The 25003-nt window shown below is 28.0% G+C and overlaps 2 protein-coding genes across 2 annotated transcripts in view; one reads left to right on the forward strand and one right to left on the reverse strand.

The window, feature by feature from the left end:
- The window catches only part of LOC129957192 (exportin-5-like), a 59793-nt gene extending 36895 nt beyond the window's left edge, over positions 1–22898 (reverse strand). Inside the window, exons 1-14 of the mRNA XM_056069391.1 lie at positions 22702–22898; positions 21873–21994; positions 19184–19256; positions 18777–18914; positions 18237–18419; positions 13897–13923; positions 11224–11406; positions 9850–9917; positions 9273–9366; positions 8109–8189; positions 7070–7195; positions 3814–3904; positions 1242–1382; positions 1030–1124 (exon numbers count right to left, since the gene is read on the reverse strand). Coding sequence (XP_055925366.1) covers positions 1030–1124; positions 1242–1382; positions 3814–3904; positions 7070–7195; positions 8109–8189; positions 9273–9366; positions 9850–9917; positions 11224–11406; positions 13897–13923; positions 18237–18419; positions 18777–18914; positions 19184–19256; positions 21873–21994; positions 22702–22803 — 1524 coding nt within the window. The 5' untranslated portion in view covers positions 22804–22898. The remainder of the gene's footprint in view (positions 1–1029; positions 1125–1241; positions 1383–3813; positions 3905–7069; positions 7196–8108; positions 8190–9272; positions 9367–9849; positions 9918–11223; positions 11407–13896; positions 13924–18236; positions 18420–18776; positions 18915–19183; positions 19257–21872; positions 21995–22701) is intronic.
- A 566-nt stretch (positions 22899–23464) lies between these two features.
- On the forward strand, positions 23465–24427 carry LOC129956559 (oocyte zinc finger protein XlCOF8.4-like). Its single transcript, XM_056068488.1, has one exon. The coding sequence runs from the start codon at positions 23465–23467 to the stop codon at positions 24425–24427; it is 963 nt and encodes a 320-aa protein (XP_055924463.1).
- The last annotated feature ends 576 nt before the right edge of the window (positions 24428–25003 follow it).

Here is a 25003-nt window from a genome sequence, read left to right on the forward strand (position 1 = left end):
CATTTTCAATACAGCACATGTATATGAATGAATACTGGAATATACATTTCCATATTAAATGCCCAGCAAACATGAATTATGTATTAACGTTGCTTAGTAATTAGTCTTAAGTATTAATGCTGCCAAATAACTTGTTTGGCAGCAGTAAAAATTTTGGCACTGATGGAGATTATTTATCCAGAATGATTATCATTAATAATATCTGCAGGCATTTTCAAATTACCAGCACAACTTCAATATTGCAATCACAGCAAGTATCTAGTTTATACAAAAATACAACTCCTCTTACTTCCTATTCAGAGTTTGGATATAGCTGTTATGCCATAACAAATAATCCTCCAGACATTTGTTGGAAAAACATAAATACGTTAATTTCTTTTTGAAGCTCTTATATCTATTCTGTAATCCTGTAAAATTATTAATAGTCTATTTGTGATACATCACTAACTGCTGCTAAATTTAAATCATTTTTTTTATTCATCCTCACATGTGATTATTTTCTCATATTAAATTAGAATTTTCATTTTTTAAAAATTTCCATATTTATATTTCCAGCTAAAAAATTAAGCCAAAATAAGTTCAGAAGAAATATATTTACAATAAACATAAAATATACACTGAAATAAAGATGAAACATAACTTAATATATGAAAATGAAATTTTATTTAATAAAATTATTAAAATAAATATTTAATATTTTTTATTTAATTAAATTTTTTATTTGATTAATATCAAGACTGACAGTAATCATTTCCAGATAAAAATAATCTATGACTTTTTATCAAAAATCAGTATTTCACAGAATTTTCTTTGAAAATTAAATTTAATGTCAACTACATCTTATTCTTTAGGAGTAAGAAAACTGGCAAAGTAAAAAATATATCCATGTTCCATAAAATAACGCTTATTGATTGAATGTATTTGGAATTAGAATGTAGAAAAATTATAAATTCTTAGTCTCAGTTAAATAAATCATACAGTTTATAGTACATTAAAAGGAAGGTGGAATAAAAAGAAATAATAACTTGCCTTGACTTCAGGAATTTCAATGTTTTTCATCAATACTCCATAAGAAGCATCCATATAGCTAACTATTGCATCCCAGCATGATGGTGGATACATAACTTGAAATGAAAAATATATAGTTTCCTTCAAGTACATTAAAGACATTATAATTTGACAAATATATCAACATTTCAAAAAAGAAAAACATATACATTAGTGCTTGAATAAATGATTACCTGCAATTGGATTATCTAAAACTGTTTTCCATTCTTGGCCATTGATTAATGATTTGAGCAATAAACTTCCAAAAGAAAAAGTAACTTTAGGATATCCTTTGCTAATGAGTCTCAAGTTTTCTAAAACATCTGAACGACACTCTGTAAGGATAAAATAATTAGCTAAAAAAGTAATGATAAGGGATACAAGGATTTCACTCTAATCATAGTCAAATAGTTAACTTTTACACTGTTAGAGCTAGGCATATATTTCCACTTGAAAAATAATAAACTAAATAATAAAGGATTTCATTAAATAATGAAAGAATTATATTTGAGTCACTAAATATACTACTGAAAAATAATGAAGTGAAAATCTGTATATAGTTTTTTGCTTTTATTAGACGTATTTAAAGCAACATTCTTGACAACATTTTAAATAAATATATATATATATATTAAAGAAACACTTTTATGTGAATAAATTTGATCAATCTATGATGTTTTGAATTTCATTATTTTGAAGCCAAGCAAGATACTATCAACTATTTGCAAAATCTTTCTCAAGGCAATCAATGAAATGGTCTAAAAACACCTAAATTTCTACTAAATAAGACACTAAAAATAATCTTAGTCACATATAGAAATTTATTTATTTCGTGATAAATGATACTGAAAGTGAAGTTTGCTCAACAAATGAGAACACTGTTCTCATTGTCCATTAATCAATAATTACTTACCAAAGAGTTTTTTTTAAGGTGTTTGATTATTTTGTTTCTAGAACTCAAACATAAATAAATACATAATTTCTTATTACATTTACTTACATGCAGTAACAATTACGTGAATATCTTGCTTTGATTCAGTGATGAGCACAGCTGGACATCAAAATCATTTGAGGATTAAAACTCAATATATTTTTTCTTTTAAATGCATTTGCTGCTGCATGGTGTGTCAGTGAATCTTACCTATTTTCTAATCCACACCATCTATCTAATCAGATGACTTCTTTATTATAATTAAATGATAGCAAAGAAGCATTTATCTAATTAGATAGATAATAGGTGTTAAAAGATGTAAACCACAACAGTAAATCTATTAAATTAAAAGTTCAGAAAAGCATTTACTAAAATCTATAAATACTAGAAGATATATTTATCTGGATGGGCTGTTATCCTGTTAGCAGTATTTCAGATCTGTTTGTCGCAGATTAACTATTGAAACCCGTTGTAGAATATCTCATGCACACTGCTAAAGTACATTTATATGCAAATATATAAAAATATTAATTACCCATGAACAGAAAAGATATAAGTAATAACTTTCAATTTGGTCTGAAAAAGGAAATAAATAATATAATAAATAAAATAATACAAATTTCAAACCTCAGCTCACTGATCTTTGCTATTTATTCATTCTTAGATTCATTTGTAAACTAATGAATGAACCAAATTAAATATTTAAAAAAAAATCTATCTCGATTACAAAACTCCAAAGCAGAAGCTTACAGCCTATAACAATGCAGATCAAAAGGAAGGGAGTGTTTTTAACCCGGCCCTAATCATGGACGATTATAGAGTAAATATACATGTATATTAGAGGCTTAGGCATGTATAAAAATTTTAAAGTCTTATTTAGTAATTATTGCAAATTATGATTTGTTTCCAATTTAAAATTTTAAACCTTACAGCATTATTGACATTCAATTTTTAAGTTTTTGTTCAATAAATTTCTCATTAACACTTTTTAAGAAAATTCATTAAAAGAAATCGATTTTTTTAAAACCTTAAAATTTATTAAAACAATGGGACTTAGGATGGTTTTATAGTGATAATATTAAATAACCCAGCATTTGATATAATTTATTTTTACTTGTTACCTATTAATGACGAATGTAGCTCCCATTTCAGAACAGATACACTTTCATTTCAATGAATAAATCAATCATACTCTTTTTTTTTTTTTTTTGTTTAGTCTAAGAAGTCAAGACATATTATTAGGTTTAGAATAGGAATATACTATTTATTCATGAAATATCAAGTCAAAGTGGTGACTTTTTGAACCCCTTCTTAATTTATTTTTAATGTAAATGAAAAGGAATTGAAAGTAATTGTTAGTTTTTGATATTTTATTACATTTTAAAAATCTTTTATTTTTACAAAAATTTTATAAAATAATTTTGACCAATTTCTTGATTTTTTAAAATTTAATTTACAGTTTTCTTAATTTTGGTGTTTTAAACACAATTAAAAATAAATTTACTGAAATTTATGTTTTAAATTTATACTAAAATTATGTTTTATGTTGGACATTAATGAATTAAATTAGTATCTTGTAAGTGCTTTTTTAGGTTTATCAAAAGAAAAAAAATCGTGCCTCGGATACAACTAAATGTTGAAGAAGACTCATGCAAAACATTTCATTTGCTCCCTACTTCATAAGAAGCCCATATTTTTGTAAAATGCAATATTCAGGAAAAATTAACAAAAATACAAAATATGAAAAAATGCTTTCTGAACAAAAAGCATACAGTGATTCAATGCTATTATTATAAAGCATATGCAAGACAAATAGATATAAATTGAATTCTTACTGCTAAATTCTATTTCAAATTCGTCATCAGAGTCAAATTCTGAGAGAGAAAATTTACATGCTAGGCAATCGCTTTTGGATGGATATCCACACTGAAAAAAAAAAAAAAAAGTATTTAAATGACATCAGTTGAAATATTATCTAGTTCTGTTTAATAAAATTGAGATGATATATATATAAAAACACAATCCTTTATTAATAATTAATGTATTATTAATACCAATAACATAAAGAATTTGATTATAATGCAAATTTTGCCCATAATTCAACTCTTGAGAAGAGTAGAAATGTACAAAAGATGTTACTTAACCTTGCTAAATTGATCTTAGTCACAGAAACTGGATAGCCACAAAGAGCACGAAAGAAATTAATCCTAAATTGCAATCTTTGGCAATCCGCTTATTCGCCCAAAATATCGATTTTTCTGGCTGTTAAACTACTGATTTGGAATGCATTTTAAAAATTTTCACTTTCATATTTAATAAGACTGAAACATAATAATTAATGAAATGAGTTGACAACAAATTAATACTCAGGAAAATTAAAATGCTACTGTAATTCCATGAAATAACATCAGATTGTATGAAATAATGGATTTCACACTTTAATGATATGTGTCATAACATTAACTGTCTGGTAACAGTTAAGCCAAATTTTGCACTAGATTAAATTTTCTGCTTGATACCAAAATCTTTATTTCGTTTATATTTCCTTCTTTTGACCGAATGGGAGTTTAGATGATGCAGCGAGGCCTTTTCCGAACATTTTTAATAATATGTTGCGGCTCTGTTAATTACTTAAGAAAAGCATAGAATTAAGTACAGCTGTAAAAGCATTCAATTAAGTAATATGAAATGTTTGTATGATGATTTGTTTACAATTAATTATTGTCATTCAATAATTAGTAACAAGATCAATTTCTGAGCCACAACTATTAGCATATTGTATATTATGTGTATATATACAATATATACAAATATATACAATATATATAAATATATACAATATTATTGTAATTTTTCTACTATTCCCGCTCTGAATTTATCTTTCGAATTTAACAACACCCTCTACAAACATCGATACTGATGTTGCAGTAATGTTTTCTGGTATCCATTTTAGTTTTTCGTGAATATCTTAAAAATTCCTCAGTTTTCTCACTACATGCTTATATCAAATTAATGAGTTTAAAATTCTTCATATTTTCAAGCTTTTATGGAAGCTTTTCTTCAAGTTTTAATATTTTTACAAATAAGGGTTCTAGACTACTTTTTCCCTTTCAGTAATTTACGAGCCCCTATATCATTGAATCTGGACATTACCTACATGAAAAAAATTTATAATTGAAACATCATTTATTATTTTTTTATTAATTTTTTACAGTTACCAACAATTCTCAGACTCCCTACATGTTTGCAATTCTCATCTACTAAATGTCATTTGGGACTATGTTATATGGTGATTCCTCATCCTCTTGATGCCCACTATCACACCTTTGAATTTGTTGGTCGGATTCAGCAATACCCTGTGTGTGTATGTATATATATATGTAATATATTTTGGTTTTAGTAGAATGCAGGTTCGAAGCAGTGAAGAGACTTGGTATTTTTAATTTAATTTTAATATCCATCTCGGGAAAGCAATTTATTTACAAGCAGACGTAGTGTGACACAAAAGCAGAAGTAAGAAAGAAGCGCGAAACAAATGAACACTAGTCTTATATAACATGGGATTTATGGCCATGTGCCAATTCAATATACGTGGTGACCTTTGACACCTTTTCAAGGGCACCAAAGGGATTACTTTCATTTGAGATGTAGTATTGATGGGGCATTAGTTTTACAGAGGAATTAATTAAACCGAAAGCGGAATCGGATCACGAAATAAAAGAATATTTTAGAATGAAGTTACTATGGGCTAAATTAAGATAAAATCTTGGAAATTAATTAAATTGAAATTAGAATTAAAACATCATTACATATATATATATTACACAAAAAATTCACTTCAATTTCATCCAAACTGACTGTGAGCATTTGCTCACCTAATCAATTTTTATTTTTACTTCTATCTTCAAGAAAAACTCTGAATATCCTTTTTTGGTACTTGTTCTTAATCTTAATAAGTGATTATCAATTGTTTCAGTTTTATTTTTTTCAAAACTTAAGGAAAACTCTCATTACATAAGGAAGGGCATGTATTCTTTCATGGGGTTAAGAATAAGCCCCTCTTGGTAAAATATATCAAATTATTGTAGATATGTTATTTTAAGTCATTATATAGATATTCCATAAAGCTAACACATCATTTTCGCACATTATCACCACAAGAACTATTTTCTTTAATAGCTCAAACACTAAATTACATACAATAGAAATATTACTATATTTTCTAATATAACATATTTCAGCATCCTTCAGCAAGATGTTCATTTCTGTTTGATAAATTCTTTTAAATTGAATACGGATATAAAAATTAGAGAGATATTGAGAAGAGAAATGGAATAGCACCAATTGCAATAAGTCGTTAATATATGTAATATATTAAATTTAAATAATAAATCCATGAACACTATATAGTACAATTCTAAAATAAATTCATTAAAACGGCATGACCAAAATTACAAAAATCACACAGCTTAAACATTCATAGGCCAAGTAAATGTTCCATACATTTTTTTATTAAAAAGTCAAATCCATATATTCTAGATGATCAATGAATAAAAACTGCTCATTCAAATAAAACATATTAAAAAAAATGGCCTAATTTAACCATTCTATCAAGTACCTTCAAATCTTTTACTTGTAGATGTAAATTTCAGTGTTCAGCATAAAATATATTTACTGTTCAGTATAGTTCATAAAAAAACTATAAAAACTAACAAATCAAATTTTAAAAATATAAACTTATGCCATATTATTGTATTTAAGATGCTGAATTAAAATGCTCATTTGGTTTTTAATTTTAATTTCTTCTCAGTAATACTGTTTGACTTAGTTTTAAAATTGTTATATATTTCTCAGATTATCATCCTCTCTCAGATGTTATTTGTGCAATTAAGCTTCATTGCAAACACATTCTCTTGTCTTAAAACTTCTCGTATTAATATGTTCTATAGATGTTGCTACACTATAGCATACAATGATAAGGTTTATGCATACCATGACAATCTTTTGATAAATTTCGTCCAATAATCTTCAATAGAAAATTTTTAACTAAAACAAAAGCAACTAAGAAAGAGAAACATAAGAGATAATTACCTTAATAAGCTTTTCTGCTTCATACTTTAACAGGGTAGGTACTAAATTTTTAACAAATTCATCAGAGGATAGCTTAGCATTTCGAAAAATATGTAACCATATGATTTGAGCTAAGTGACCCAAAACCTGAAATGAAATTTAAATAACTTTATCAGTAAAACTGGAAACTATTAAAGAAACAGAAAATTATAAGAGATGCAGCAAAAAATAGAAAAGATTTCTGATTTTCACAGTACATTAACATTTATAATGTTTAACAAAATATTATTTAAAAATATATTGAATGTTATTTAAAGCTACCCAATCAAACAAACCTATTCAAAAATCAAAGTATTATTATTTTTTCAATAAGCATAGTTTAATGCAACTAATATATACACATAGTGTTTTTTAATGGAAAAATAAAGTGTTTTTAATTATATACACTATTGATTATAGTGTTTCATTAAAAAACACTATTAATCTATAGTGCTTTTTAATGGAAAAAATATGAATAGTTAAAAAGTGGAAATTGATTTTACAATGAATAATTTGCAAATGCGCATGTCAAGAATTACGACTAAATTAAATTCTAGGAACCGAATCAGCAGCTTTGTAAATAAAATTAGTGATGACTACAGTTGTCATCTCCATTAAATTTACATAATCATTTAAGGGCCATAGTAAGAGTTAATTACTCTTAAATGATTCCAAACATAATTAACAGCAAAGTGATCAATATGAAATGGAATAAAAACATGAAATCATTATGCTTTATTTATGTAGCTTTTATATTAATTGTTTTGTAGTAATTTTTTTCTACCCCTTTATTTCATTTATAAGAATTTATTCAAAAGATTACAGAATAATGATATTTATAGAAAGACAGATACTATATAAAAGCACAGAAAACACACTTAACAAAGTTTGCAACTCCTAATTTGTTCCATTTCTTTAGCAACTTGCTAATTACAAATTATAAGATAAGGTAATTTCAATGAGAACCTAAATAATATTTGAAGAAAGTTTTTAAAGACATAAAATATGAATTATACTTTACCACACTTGGGTGTCTGGTAAATAGAACAACACAATTTAGATAAAGAGAAAAGTTTTCAGGAATTTCAGTAGGAAACAGATCCTATAAAAGAAATAATTGAATTTAAAAAGGAATAAAAATAAATACTTTTGTTTAAGTACTTGCATGCCTTCTATTTTTTTTTTAAAATTCCATATCATATTTAAGATTTTTTTAAAACATTTTTTTTCTTCTTCATCTTAAAGATTAAAGAATTTCACATCTGTTTTTATACTTGTTACATATCACATACAGATAATTTTATACTTGTTTTATACAGAACAGATATATACAGATAATTTTATACAGAACATTTTATACTTGTTTACATACAACATACAGATAATTTTATTTTAGCGTTTACTTGTAATTCCTGAATTATTTTATGAAAAGCTACCTGACTACAACGTTCAAATAACACAAATAATGAATGCCTGTTTGTTACTAACAAGAGACCATACTTATTAAATATAATACAATAGAATAATTATTCTCTTAATACCATACTATAATTCAGCAGCAACATTCTGAAATTTTTTATGATGTCACCCAGTAGAACTTATTTTCATGCACTAGTTTAGTTTAAATATATACCCCCCCCCATTTTAACACAACACTAGGGCTACTTTGAGACAGACTTTAATTTTGAACTGTGATCAGATGATGACAATACTTAAGTTTGCATCCCCATTCCAAACTTCTGCACCATGACAATGGGAGGATGTTTGACTCTGAGAGATTTAATGTGTACCAGATCCACTTAAGAGCGGATCTTTGCTGTAATTGGGTTTTGAACTTGGACTCTTCTGATCCTGAAGCCAAAACCTAACTAGCACAACCTTTCATGTACTGGAAATGACTATTTAATCTATTCTATATTTTTTCTCAAAAGCTTTGAATCACTAAGGTAAGTACTTCTCTAAATTTGCATACACTCCAATTCAAAATTCTTGTTCTACACAATCTATACATTACTAAGAGAAGATCTTTAAATTAAAATAATTCTTCAAGTTTTTCTGTCTATCAGAATGATTTAAAACCAAATATATTTTAAGTACATAAGTAGATGTCACACAGGATAAATTTTGAGGCATATACAAATGCATGTAATTAAAAATTAAATGTAAAAATAAAATGACAACTTACAGTTGTGGCACATAAATTCGACGTTAAAGCTAATAGGCACTGCAAAAATTCCTTGAAAAACAGATAATGATCTTGACAATAGATGTCTAAGTTGCTGGGAAAAAAATGAATATGCATAAAATAATACAGTGTTTTGATATAACATTAAATTACATTCTAAAACATAATGAAAAAAAAAATAGAATAAATTTGCTTAACAACAATGAGGATCAAGATTCTAAAATTTATAAACAATTTTATAATCAAATAAATATTTTATAAATTAAAATAACTTTTTAAAAGCATCATTAAAATTAATGGCTCTTTAGTTTTAGTTATAATAACATCCGTTTTAAAGCAACACTAGGGCTATTTTGGGACGGACCTCGTAAGTTTGAACCATGGTCTGATGACAAAGACAATACCCAAGGTCACCCTCCCACTTTAAACTTCCACACCACATCAATGGGAGGATGTAAAATTGAATGGCAAAAGAAAAAATAAGCACATAAAATGTATGCTAAAATATAAAATGTAATATAATAATTAATGGATATTATTGACAAAAAATACATATTTAAGATACAATAATACTTACATTACAGCTTTGAATAGGTCAGTTTCTTCAAAGAAAAAAAGTAACATATTTCGGTCAGATGGCTTACCCTGCAAATACAAATGCAAGTATTTATAGAAACTCAATGCATGTAACAATTCAAATAATTACACGTATATCATTTGTGTATAATATTAAGCAATCAGAATATTTTCATAGTAATCAACAAATAAACAACAAACATCTCAGGAAATTTAACAGCGACTCTAAAAATGAAGCAAGCTCTCTCTTGCTCTAAAGACAGACACATGCATTTAATTTACATATATCGCATATTTTTTTTTGAAATAAAATCAGTTTCAATTGAGAATCTCTACAAAATCAGTTTCTAAAAAAATTATAAATTTTGACTACTTGCAGGATTACATATATAATTTTGGAATAAAGGAGGAGAAAAAAAAAAAGTAGGAAATAATAATTCTATAATTTCTTATATTATAATAACTATATTATTCCTGGGAATACAATTTTAAGAAAATGTTCTTATGAACATAAGCCAACTAATTTGAAACTAAACATGGAAAAGTTGATACAGCAGGGAATGATTCGCTGAATGATAGCAATGTACTTCAAAGATAAACAGATTTAGGGAATAAGTGTGTGGCAGAAATAAAAATAGTTAAGAAGTATATTTTACTCAGTGTTACCACAATAGACTTATCAGTATTTAAAGAGGGATTTGTGATCTCTGCAATACAAAAAAGTGATTAAGGTACAATGAAAATGTTTCATTGTACCTTAATCACTTCTTTGTATTTATTTTCTTCGTAAACTTATTTATAGAAACTCAATGTATGTAACAATTTAAATAATTACACATATATCATTTCTGTTTAATACTAAGCAAGCAGAAGCTTTTTTTTTTTTACTGGGATATTTGTAACTACCATCAGATATAATTTTCCGATGGATTTGGCATTTAATAATACTTTATTTTCCCGTTGATCGTTTGCTCATACTTATGGTAACTGTAAGATGCAAGTATAATGAGTGATACTGCAACTCAAGAACTTGCCACCAAAGGAATGCTGAGAATCCACAGTGCAAATGTGTTAATTGCAATGGGCAGCACATTGAACCATACAAATGCCGTTCTAGATTTTTTTAGCTTTAAAACCCAAAGGACATACAAGAAGGAATATTATTTTGTAGCTCTATTTAAAGCACCAAAAACCCAGACTATTCTGCAAAAAGAAAATAGCCATACTATATCAATGCCAAATATTGAATTTTCCTGAAAAATTCTATTTTCTATTTTTCTAAATTCTATTTTCCTGAAAAAGAATCAGAATAACATTTTATAATTAAATTCATCAAATATATAAGCGTTGTTTACACAAAGCATATTAAAATTACCTTTCTGTCAAGAACATTCAACAAACACTTAACAGCATGTATGCGCAATTCAGGGTATCCTAAAAGTCTACACAGCAGGGAAAATAAAGGTCGCTTTTCAGTTATGTTGTGCATAGGAGCCCAATCTACAAAAGTAGATAAAGTTTCTAGAGTGACCTGAATTATTCTGCAGTTTGTTATTGTCTGAAAGAAAGCAAAGTTGTCTCAGTTAATGGTACATTCCACAAAAGCAACTTACAAGTATAAGTTACATTAAGCAATTCATTATCTAAACTGAATGGGTATATATTGATAAATACTGGGTGGACAAAAAAAAATCCGTAAAAACTACAAAAATTCATAAAACCCATAAAATTAAGTAAAATAAAAAACGGTTTGCAGATTGAGCATCGATAAGTCAAGTGATTTTTTTTAGGTAAGGGGGAAAAATTCAGCCGATAGGTGGTGTTTTGTTCATAAGTGAAAGAATAGACACGTGAATAACAAAAATGTTATCAAATCATTTATTATTGCAATATGTGTTCAACATGTCCACCACCACAAGTGATTAACCATTGCAGGCATGTCACAAATCCAGCAACGGCAGAGTGCAGCATGTCCAACAGTATACATGACATCTCTAGGCGGATTGAATCTTTCGATTCTGACAGATTGGATGGACGGGGTCGATACACACAGGATTTTAAATGTCCCCATAGTCAAAAGTCTGCTGGTGTCAGATCTGAAGGCCGAGAAGACCATGGAAACTTGCAACGTCTTCTAATGATTCTCTCTTCCCCGGATGTGTGTATTAGAAATTCCTTGACTGGAATAGCAGTGTGATTCGTCGCTCCATCTTGCATGAAAGTAATGGCGGAAAGTGCATCTTTTTCATGCATACATGGAACAACCTTTTCGTGAAGAAGCTATGGCGAATTGTTATGAGTGAGGATAGAACCTGAGACCTTGTAGCTCGCAGCCCATTAACATGACCACGATACAAAAAGCAATTGTTCTTGTAGCGTAGTTGTTAACTGGCTTATAAGCTTTCACCACAGACTCTCCCTCCAGTGAGCCGGAGGTGAGACGAACGATATGCTGTTGAGTGGTGATGTATTAGCTGTTGATTCTAATGCGCCTGTACCCATTTGAGTAGCGCCAAGCGTTATGGCGAGCGTGTGTGGATGAGTGGTTGCCGTTGAGCGTCAAGTGAATCTGACGATTTTGGGTTGCTGTGGGCAGATGGCGCCACAACAGCTGTACGAAGGTTGAAGGTTCATCGTCCGAGGTCACCAATGTGGCGGATTGGTATGAGTGAGGATAGAACCTGAGACCTTGTAGCTCGCAGCCCATTAACATGACCACGATACAAAAAGCAATTGTTCTTGTAGCGTAGTTGTTAACTGGCTTATAAGCTTTCACCACAAAGCGTTAAATAACGCCGAGCATTTACTGTTACCGTTTTCCACCCATTTACCCGAGACTGTGTTTCAAAGAAGGGTCCTATGATGAAGGAACCTGTGAACCCACACCACACTGTGACTTTGAAGGAATGCAGTGGTTTCTCAGCGTACACTCGTGGATTTGACGTCGCCCAGATGCGAAAAATGAGCTTCATCTGTCCACAAGATGTTAAAGACCCAGGAGGGATCTTGTTCAATTTTGTAGACAGCCCAGCTCGCAAATGCTTCTCTCTCTACAGAATCCGATGCTAAAAGTTCATGGCAGTAATTTGTATGGACACTGATTAAAAACTCCATGAAGTATGGTGCATATCGTGAATGGGTGGTAATCCCAAGCATCTGCCAGTTTCTCATGCACTGCAACTCCCAACCGCAGTTTCGGAAGCTAATATTTTCATTTCGGATGCAACGTGCTCTGAACATGTCAACATTAGACTTGCTCGTCCGGACATTACACGACTCTCCAGCGGTCCAGTTTCCTCAAACAGCTGAACAAGTTTTATGAGGTACGCCACTTAAAAGTCCTTTTTTATTCTTCACATTTTTCTGACATCGGAATTTACCCAGTGCAACAGTCGCTGATTCCTGGTCCAGGTAAAACAGCTTCACCAAAGCTTTATCTTTTCCACATAGCATCCGTGTTTACTTACATAGCACGATACAGAGAACCGATTCTGGATCAAGAGCGTAAGTATTTATAATTGCCTGTCTCATTTGCATATCTCCAACTAAGTCGTTCATACCAATGCAACCTCTATGCTTTTTTTGAATTTTTTTTTTCTTGCCTAAAAAAATTCCGTGACTTATCGATGCTAAATCTGCAAATCGTTTTTTATTTTGCTTAATTTTACTGGTTTTATGAATTTTTAAAGTTTTTACGGACGTTTTGTCCACCCGGTATTTCAAAATGTAATTCAACGTCTAAAATAAATGTCTCACATGGTACACAATTAAAAAAATTATAATTTTTAAGTGAATTAAATCTCTTTCATATTCTGTACTTCTACATAAGAAAAATTCAAAAGACATTTTGTGGTAGTAGGATTTCATTTACATTAAAATTTTATTGCCAAATAATATATTAATTTATTTATTATTTTCTGTAGTGTTAAATGATTACTGATGATTTAAAAATACAAGAAAAAAAGACGAAAGTTAAAATTAATTTAAATTGATTTTACTACATTAATGTAAATTATTTTTAAAATGTTATTAGAAAATTATAATATACCTCAGTATCTGTAATATTACACTGGTTCTGAAAAAAAAAAAAAATGAAAAATGAATAACATAAAATGATAAATATTTACTTTACTTCTTATAAAACAATTCAAAATATATTATACAATTGTGTTCATGAATCAATATACTGACAATTTAAAGTGACATAAGAAAATATCTCAGGATTTAAATAATAACTAATTAAGCATATACACATGTATTAATTACATTTTTAATAAGTTGGTATAAATGTTTTATGGGAGCTTTCATATATCAATTAAATTTACAGAATCAGAGTTTTTTTCCCCCCAATAAAATCTTACAAACTCAAACCGGATGTTATGTATCAATATTCTATCATATCAATTAGAATAGAAACCAAAAGTATACAGCAACGACTGACCATCATAATATATAAATAAAATTAAGTTCATTGGTTTAAGCTAACTTTCTTACTCCAGGATCTTAAATAAACAACATGCAGTTCCAAAAACAAGACTCTACCAATAGAAAAGATTGCTCCGGATAAGCCATTTCATTAAAATATATTTGAGATTTTCTGACTCTCCAAAACAACAAATTATTCTGAATGAAAACCTCAATAAAATTTAAAAAAAAAGTCTTTCCAGATGATAACTAATAAATTTTAGTGTGTTAGTGTAATTTAAAAATTTCATCTCGATTTTATTCGTGAAATTAAAAAAAACATATACTATACACACACAAAAATAATAATAATATGCCTTTGAACTAATTCATAAAAAAAAAAAAAAAAAAATTGTGGCTGAAAAAAAAATTTCTAGCTTATGGGCGGTATAACTGCTGTACCAATTTTTTTTTTAACCTTTCCTGACGGTTCCATACAACTGCTGTACCAGCAACGAGTTTGAACTTCTTTTCCTCACTTGAACTTTCCAGCTGAACCCTAATTGCCTCATAAAATCCCTTCCCTTTTGTATTGCACCCCTTAGGGTCAGGAGATTTCGTCCAGCAGTTGTTGGCGTTGATAAGTCTTGTAAACCCTGCTTTGGCAGCATTTTTTTTAAAAGTAACATTCCTAAGAGGTATGGAATGAACTTGCATAATTTCATTTGTGAGTAGTACTCAAATGAAAACTTTCATCTTTTCCCTGTTTTTTAATTTCTTAACTTTATAAATTCCTTAATATTTTAACTTAATATAATTTTGTAACTTTATAATAATATATATGTTTATAGTTGGGCTCATCTATTTGTCTTAATATTCGAACCAAGAATTTACTAAACATTTGAACAAGAAGAATTACTTGAAGTTCCATTTCTGACAAAATGGTATTATGAAGGTAATTGGTACCCTGGATAAATTGTTACTTCTTTGCTCCCATTCATCACAAATGGTGCTGAAAAACTTAATGGAACCTCGTTTTTCTTTTCATATGTACTTCCCAGTCACTAATTTATTAATACAACAAGTATTAAAGAATCTACAACTTACAATTTTTTTCAGCCTTAAATTTTAATACTTGAACTGGATATATTCCTAATAATAATACATTTTGGTTTTGATTTTTAAGTAAGCTGTCGGTTTTACCATTATTTTTTTATAATTTATGAAAACGATTGATTTAATAATTTATAATTAAACATTCATTAAAAATTATAATTCTGATTTTAAAATATTTAAGGAGGTTGTTAAAATCTAACAAAAATAATAATTAGTAATTTTTTTATATCAGAAGATAAATATTGAAATCTTTATACTTTCATTTCAATCCACTCAGAAGTTACTAGACACTTAAATTATTCCAAAAACATTTGTATTGAAATAAAATAACCGCATAAAAAAGTCAGGAATTCTAGATTTAATTTTAAGCATTTCTGAAAGAAAATCTAAATCAGCTGCTAGTAAAAATACTTGTATTTAATAACGAATGCTGATCATTTAGAATGTCAGATATATATATAAAAGTTTTTTGCTAACTACTTTTCAGCGTAATATTATCGCAATGTAATCTTATGTATTGGATTCTAAGTATACCATATCTAATCTTACTTTTTAAAAATTAATTTTCTCAAATCTGGTGATTATCTACGTATTAGTAAATTTTTCTGCAGAAAAATAGTTTTTTTTTGTTATAATTCAGTTATTGATTGTCTACAAAATTGAGCATATTTTTCAAAAACACTATACTGAAAAAATACTATCAGAAAAAAAAAAAAATCACTGTAAGAGAATAGGAAAACGTTACTAGTAATTATATTAAAAACGCTCAAACTACATTAAGAATAAAAATTATATTCGATTTCTGTGTGCGCTATATATTAATACTAAAACATTCAAAGACATTTTAATCTACAAAACAGCAGATGATTGTTATCTGTGTTATGCACAAAGAAATGGGAATATTTTTAAAAAGGAAATATAAACAATTAGGATCTTTAAAAATAATATATAAATTGTCACATTTTATCAAAATTGATGAGTTAGAAGAATAATAAAATAAAATTCACAATGATGTGTTCAAGCTTTTTAAGAATTAAATTTACAGCTTCAGTAATGCTTGAGAAATTTATTTAATTACAAATATGATTGAAAAATTGACAATAATTTGCTAAATAACTAAGCAGCAGTTATCTTAATTGCAATTTATTTAACGTCATAATATTTAATTCAATACTTTCTTCTACAAAATTAGTAAACTAATGTTTCAGGGAAAAAAAAAAAACTATGATAAAAAGCTTTTTCAAGGGTTCAGACATGGTAAAACCACAAGAAAGCAACTTGGTTACGGCTGAGAGGACAGATGATCAATTACCACTACGGGTGGTCGAAATCGGAAAGGATATTTCCAACAATCGCCTTTAAAATAAGGGGAAAGCATCTTCTAGCTTTTCTCACTGAATGACCGTATTCAAAGTAACTTTTCTGAATTTGGGTTCCCGAAGCTTAAAGGTTAATTACAAAATGACACATTAATTAAATTAAACATAAAATGAGCATTGTAACTCAAATCTATTTATAATAAAGATAAATGTGTGTGTAAGTATCTATCTGTCTTTGTGCTGGTGCTCTATAAACAGGCCTTAGATAGATTTGACCTAAAGCTTCCAAATTTGGTTTGGGTTCAATTTGAAGCATGAGAATGTGCATCTCAAAACAATTAATTAAAAAATAAGCTGGAAGTTGACGTTTTTTTGGGACAATTTCAGAAAATAATGCCACGAAAAAGTAATTTTTATACCATTTTAAAGTTTAAAATATTTTTTTTCAATGTTGCCAAATTAGCAACTATAAAATTCATTACTCTAAATTTAATTAACTTTTAAACATATTTTTAAATATACTTCACAACTGAATCATTGAACATTTCATTGCTTTATCAAATATTTGACTGCATGATTTTTTTTCCATTGTTGAAAACTAAACAAGTATTCTGTTTAATATTTATGTAATTTACTGAACAAGTAAAAAAGTGAAGCTATAATATTCATAAATTTAGGAGAGATGATAGGACCAGGCGTAATAGCTCTGCAATGTCACAGAAAACAGTTCTATTAGGAAAGTTTATATATAAAATGAATTGAGAATATGTAAGATTATTACAATAATACAGCTTAAATATCTGACAAATTGGTAAAATTACGATCATGAAGTTTTTAAAAAGATCTAAATGAAATTAAATGTAACCAATATCTATGAAAAACTAGCTGGTCAGTAAGGCTGACTAGTTAAAAAATAAAACAGAATGGGGAAAGTACATATATTGTTGCAGAAAAATCCACCTGATGGATGTATGGTGAAAAACCTATGAAGTTCGGTAATAGGTAACAGCACTTAATTCTACATGAAAGCACAAATCAGAGATAACAAAATACAGATGAAGCACACAAAAGAGCAGCTTTTGCAATAAACAGCAGCACACAAGTAGCAAATTGCTAATAAACAACTGCAAAAGTCAAAAGTGCTTGAAAATCAACATTTAAAAAAGAGATTTTGTTCAAATAATGCACCAATCTATACACCTCTGCTTTTATAGCTCCCATGATAGGGCATTGAGTATTCTAGAATAAATGTCAAAATTCTCAAATAATTAAGTATCTTCAATTTTGCCATTAATTATCACCAAGGACTTGGGTCACTAATTTGGCATCCATTATAATAACTATAAAACTCACTTTCTTACAAAACTTAAAGTTTCGTAAAAAAAAAAATGAAAAAAAAAAAAAAAATGTAACACAATATAAATTTTCCATTAACATAGTAAAAATATTGTCTTATCAGATTATTCAACAAATGCTAATTTTCCATTATAAAAATATTTCATTATATATATAATTAAATAACAATAAATGTTTCATATAGTATACTTACTTTGGCAATATACTTTTGTACTTTTTCTGTCAGAGTGTCATGAAAAAAATTAAAAAGATCATGCACATAATTACTTAGAATCATATACATTTCTCTTCGCCTTTTTTCTGGAATGTTCTGGAACTTTACTATATCATCTGTTAAACGGGAAAATATCAACAAAACTAATTCTGTTTGTGCATCCTAACAAGATAGAAGAAAAAGTAAATTTAGCATAATACCTCTATAAACAATCTATATCAAGCTCTTAAATACAACTGAGTTCATCAACTTCTATTAATAATAGAATTTCTTTATTTCTAAAAGATGATTTAAATTAAGGTTTCTTAAATTATAGGGCAAATTGTAACAACATGAGTAAAGAAAAAAAATCTAGGCAGACACCGAATCATCAAAACACTTATACACAATAATTGATGTTTTAATTCTTCCCACTCTTAAATCATCAAACAGAAACCAAATTATTAGTATGCCAAAGGAAAATCTAAACAGTTATTTAAAAAAAAAAGCAATGTACAAAAGTAAAGAAATTATAAATACACCCAGGCGGCAAATGTTGTGGAGTTCTTCCATTAATGATGTCCAATGTTGTGGCCATTCTCTTTTTATGAGTTCAACAATTACTCTGCTCATAGCATCTTTTATGTACATCTCTTCTTCAAGAACAGGTCCAGTGCCCTAAGATGGTAAATATTTATTGTGACAAAAATCTGTTATGTGAAATTTATTATTAAAAATTATTATGATCATTTTTTTAACAATTACGAATCTGGAAGTACAGTTCAGAAATATTTATTGAAATCTTTAGTAGAACAATGAAAATGTTATCAAAATTAATCAAAATCCTTGAATTTAAGAAGAAACTGATAAAAAAACATATTAGAAAATAACTAATTATATAATTAATAGTACAATTCAATAACTTTCTTAAAATATGAATTACTTACTGAAGCTAATGTTTGCATGGAAGTATTTTTGATATAGACTTTCTCATCATCATTGATGTCATTCCAATGAAGCCTAAGAAAAAATAAATTGCATCAATATTTAATATATGTAAAAAACTTTCCAGATTACAAATTAAATATAGAAACATGCTAAGTAGAAACTTATTACAGAATACTAATCAACTGTATACATATTACATTAGGTTGGCAACTGAAGTGATTGTGGATTTTGTCAACAGATCGATTTGACACTTTCTTTTGTTTTGTAAACGTGTTTAAAGTACCTAACATTTTTTTTAATTGTTTGGACTTCTACCTTTCATTTATTAAAAAAAACAAAAGAAAAAAACTATATCAATTAGTTCTTTACTTTTACTTTTATCACGATTTAGAAATGGAAGAATACGATGTGCACTTCTAGCATATTTTATTGTATTATTTCCAAAAAGGAAGAACGTATTGCAAGCCCACAAGAAGTTATGTGCTGTATATGGAAAATGAAGCCTTGAAAGAAAGGCAGTGGAAAAATTGGTTGCCAGAATTCCTTCTGATGATTTTTCATTAAAAAATGCTCAATGATCTGGCCATTTAGTTGAAGGCGATAAGACCCATATCAAGGCCATTATCGATTCAGATCATTATAACACAACATGTGGTATTGCAAAGAAGCTCAATGTATTTCATATATGCATTTGAAAATATATAAAAGCTTGGCTATGTTAAGGAACTCGATCTACAGATCCCTCACCAGCTTAAGGAAATTCATTCTGTGATTCTCGACAAAATTGATCCCTTTCTGAAAAGACAAATTACTGATGACAAAAAGTGGATAGTTTATAATAAAATTAATTGGAAGAGATAATGGGTGATGTAAGATTTATGACACCCAGATGACTTATGGTTAAAGGACATCAAAAACAGATTCACACACACACAAAAAAAGATTATGCTGTTAATTTTGGTGCGATTATAAAGGAATTCTGCCCTTGAACTTTTACCAAACAATCAAATGATCAATTCAAACAATTCAACAACTCACCAAACTGAGTGATGCAATTCAAGCAAAGCAGCAAGAAGTGGCAAATCACAAAGTTGTTCTTTTCCACCATGATAATGCAAAGCCCCACACATCTTTGGTCACTCCCCAAAAATTATTGAATCTGGGTTGGGATGTGTTGTCACACATCCAGCATATAGCCCTGACCTTGTGCCTTCAGACTGCAATTTTTTTCATTCCATGCAGAACTCCTTAAATTGTAAAATTTTTCATGACGCTGATGATGTCAAATGGCACTTAATTCAAATTTTTAATAGCAAAGATCAGAAATTTTACGAATGTGGAATTACGATACCATCTGAATAATGGCAAAAGGTCATTAAAAAAAATGGACAGTACCTAATTGAATAAACTTATATTTTTAAGAAAAAAGTTTGAATTTTCATTCTTATTTAAAATCTGTAAGTAATTAGTTGCCAACCCAACATATAAATATAGGATGTCCCTGAATTCATGAGTAAGGGTAAGTAAAGTACATATAAAGAAGCCTTTTTTGTACAACAATTTGGGGTCAAAAATGAAAAGTTTTTGCAGAAACAACAAATGTTGAGCAAATAAAAAGAAAGCTTTTTACTTTCATAATGTTACAATAAGTGCTTACATGTGCCACCACCATCAGTATAGGCCTAGTAGTCTCTAGCAAATGATTGGTGTTCTCTTTCGAAAATTCTTGATGTTTCAGCAACTGAAAGTTTTACAATATGGTCCTCCACTTTGCTAGTATTTACTTAAACTTATTTGTTTAGCATACACTTATCATTTCTGTCTCAATATTGCTTTACAAAAAATGTTTCCTTATATGCATTTTATCTACTCTTAAAGCTTGTCCCATGAATTTAGAGACACCTTGTGTGTGTATATATATATATTAAAATTGCATTAATAAAAAAAGTGATTCAACAGATATATAACTGCATAACTAAAATAATCCAACATTACAGTTACTATCCAAAAACAAGGAAATTGAAATAAAAAAAATCATTCAAAATCGAAGCAATTTTTAAAAATTCTTCAATAGTAAGAATATTATCCCAGAAGAATTTGTTCCAACAGAATAAACAATTACTGTTGAATATTCTTTAAATGGTTTGGAATATTTGATAATTAAAATTTGTTACATTAGCCCAGAGTATCACAATGGAAACTGCTGATTATTACTGCAAGTACTCAAAGTTCCAACTTTCTTATTATCTGCAGAATTTTGGTAAAAAATAATATCTGTGTGTTGAATTATTTAACATATTTACATGATTTAGTTCTTAAGAACTTCTCCTTATTCTCAAATATTAAAGAAAGTCAAAAAGATATTATTTTGAAGATATTCCAATCATAAAAACACATTCTTTTGTGGGAATTCAAAAATTTTAATTGGATATACTTTAAACTTTTAATAGATCACTGCAACAAATGTACTGACACTGAAGGGATTTATATTAAATAAAAATAATTAAACAGCAGTTTCTGGTTCCTATTTTAATTTACAAACGCAGTTTTAAAAATTCTTTAAACATAGTGAATATTGATTTAGAATATTAAAATATGATGAGAAATCATGAAGAAATAAAATTAATCATTTTTTTAAAAACATCTTCTTAAGATTAACACTTTCTTTAAAAATAAAACTACACTTACTTTACATAATTCTCTATCAACTGATAACCAAAGTGTCGGATGATAGGAGGATTACTTCTTACAATCAAGAAAAACCCACATTTGGCACAAATAGGTGATGTATCTTTAAAATTTTCTAAAAGCTGAAGTAAATAATAAAAAAAAATACTGATATAGATGGAATATAAAAACATCTCATTTTATAAAACAAGAACTGAAAATAAAATGTCCAACTTTCTTAACACACACACACACACACACACACAAAAAGACGACGGGTGGAGGAGGAAATGTATTTAAAGATGGTAGAATTAATGATTAATATTTCGTATCAATTTATTATGATTTACATAATGAAAATCTTTTTTAAATAAATGTAAGTTGTCATTAAGCCGAAAACTTATTGTAAACATTATATATTTTATTTATCTGAAATTTATATAAGCTAACAAGTTTTGGATTTCATGCAAAACCGAATTTAATGCATTATTTATGATAATTCTAAAATTAGATACAATTAAAAAAATCCACTGAAGATTTTCATTTTCTGCAAATATTTTAGACGGGTAAGAAGAGACAAAGATATTTTTCTTCAATGAACCCTTGCAAAGGAATTTATATAAATAGAATGATATATCATAGTTAATCTTATTCTTAATAATCATTCGTTTCATTTTTTAAAAAAAAGAAAGAAAAAAAAAACACCCCCCAAAATATCAAAAATTGGGAATTATAATTACAATGATACAGAACTATACATGATTCGAACATAAAAAAAGAAATGATTTCGTGCAACATGAAACACTATTTTATTAAATTTAATAATATTTCGCGCAGGCAATTTTTCTACCTCATGAGCTTTTCTCCTGTTAATTTCAGGTGTTGTTGGGTTCATAATTAAATTTACAGCATTGACAATATCTTCAGATACTTTTTTTATTTCTGATTCCATATTTAAACCGAGATAAAAATCTGAAACTGTAACAAATTTAAAACTTTTACAAGAGTTTGTTTACAACCAAAAAAACATTTCTAAATCGAAAAGCCGACACTGAAAACAATAATATGGTTTGGGGTTATTTATACAGTTAATTTTGCCACAAAAGTTTTTCATTTTATAGTTTATATTTAAATCTATAATCTTTTATCACACTAGAATTCTACAATAGACCTTTGCAAAATTACAGAAAAAAATAAATGCTGTAACTTTAGAATAATAACAAAAGTCAATTTTTATGATGGTTAGCCTTTATTTCTCTGACTTTGCAGTCGATTGCAAAAACACATCTCACAACATTAATTTCTTTTTTAATCTGGCAACAACTATGCAAGGTTTCTGCTTTGTTTTTATTTGAATCTTTGTGGGTCACGGCAATAGGATTTTTGATATTTTGTTAATTGACTGAATAATAATTAGTGAATCGAATTCACTGAAACGAATAAAAAGTGAGCTAAGCGAAATCGACATATGCTTCAGGATTTCATATATATTGCAGAATTTAATGTCTTATTGACCTGTATTTGTTTGTGGGACTGTTTGTTTTTGTGCGGTTGGAATTCAGTCATCATTTAGTGAAAAGTTTTTTTTTAAAAATATATTTTTTCTGTGTGTGATGTTCAAAGCAATTAAACGTCTTATTACTTCAGGTTTGAGACCCCATTCTTGCAAACTGTGCAATAATTGCTATGTTTGTCATGAATGTTTGCGAGAAAGAAACCAGATCCGACAATGTTGTTTTGGTGTTACTGAAGAAGAACTCGACGTTCTCCATGAAGAATTAAAGAATAATTTTTCACTATTATATCCTATTCGGAAACATTCCATAAATGCTGATACAAATTCATCACGCGCGGATGATTCAGAGTGCTGTGCAGATGCTACAGATTGGAGTAATGATTTTCAATGTAATATTTGCGGGAAAAGCTTCAAAACAGAGTTTACTTTAACCAGACATTTTAATGCACATGCTAAGGTAGGAGAAAAATTTAAATGTCAGACATGTAATAAGTGTTTTGCTATAAATAGAGACTTACAAAGGCACTGTAAAATACATAGGGATGTAGAAAATAAATCCCGAGTTTGTATGTATTGTGAGAAAGAGTTTTCTTCTTGGTATTATCTAAAAATACACATGCGTCGGCATACAGGTGAGAGACCTTTTAGATGCGAACTCTGTAATAGTGCTTATACAACTCAAGCTATATTAAATATTCATTACAAGACACATGCCATTAAAAGAAATGCTTATAATGAATCTTCTACTAATGAACTATCCGATTCTGAACTGGAAACTTTAGAGGATGAAAATGACAGTTTTAATGAACAAGAAAGTTTTGATTTGGAAAGTTTCGAACTTAAAAAATCGAACAGTTTAATGTCAGATGATCAGGATTTTATATCAACTTTAAGTGACCCTTTTAATCTAGATGATGATTTTGATGATGAAATTTCACAAAGGAATATTGATCTAAGTTTAGATAAAGATTTGAACCTTGAAACATCCTTTGAGGAAGATATTAGTATGCAACAATGTTATAAAGCACCTTTAGTAATTAAGTTAAAGCCTTCTGTATGAAAAGATGTTAACAACTGAAAACTATTTAACTTAAGCTTTCCATTAAAGTTTGATTTTAAGAAAATGAATCCGATTGATATGTGTCAAAATAATGAATGATTATTTTAATTATATGTAGTATTTCACTAGCTTTAAAATACAAATTTCTATAATGTTATTATTTGCTGTAATTTTTTTAAAAAAATAATTTCATTGCAAATTCTGAATCAGTGTATTTTTTAAGGTTTCTCTTATATTATTTTCTAATTAATATATGTTAATAGGAAAATGAATTGAATGTATGTTAATAATAAACAAATTTAATTTCAATTATAAAGTACTGCTGATTCAAATTTATTTTTAATTTTCAGAATGACTTCAGAAATTATTTTAAGTATCATATGGATCAAATGTACCTTTCTTTTTTTTAAATTTTAATAGATCCTTAATAGAAATTATGTGTTATGCATCATCTGATTAGTTGTATTTTGTTAGATTCTTGTTCCTTCATTCTCTCTAATATGTTTTTTGTATTTTGTGCTGGATCCTCTTATCCAGTTCATTAATTGGATATAACTTAAAACTGTTATTAAATTC

This window comes from Argiope bruennichi, chromosome 11, assembly GCF_947563725.1.
Source record: "Argiope bruennichi chromosome 11, qqArgBrue1.1, whole genome shotgun sequence".
Lineage (NCBI taxonomy): Eukaryota > Metazoa > Arthropoda > Arachnida > Araneae > Araneidae > Argiope > Argiope bruennichi.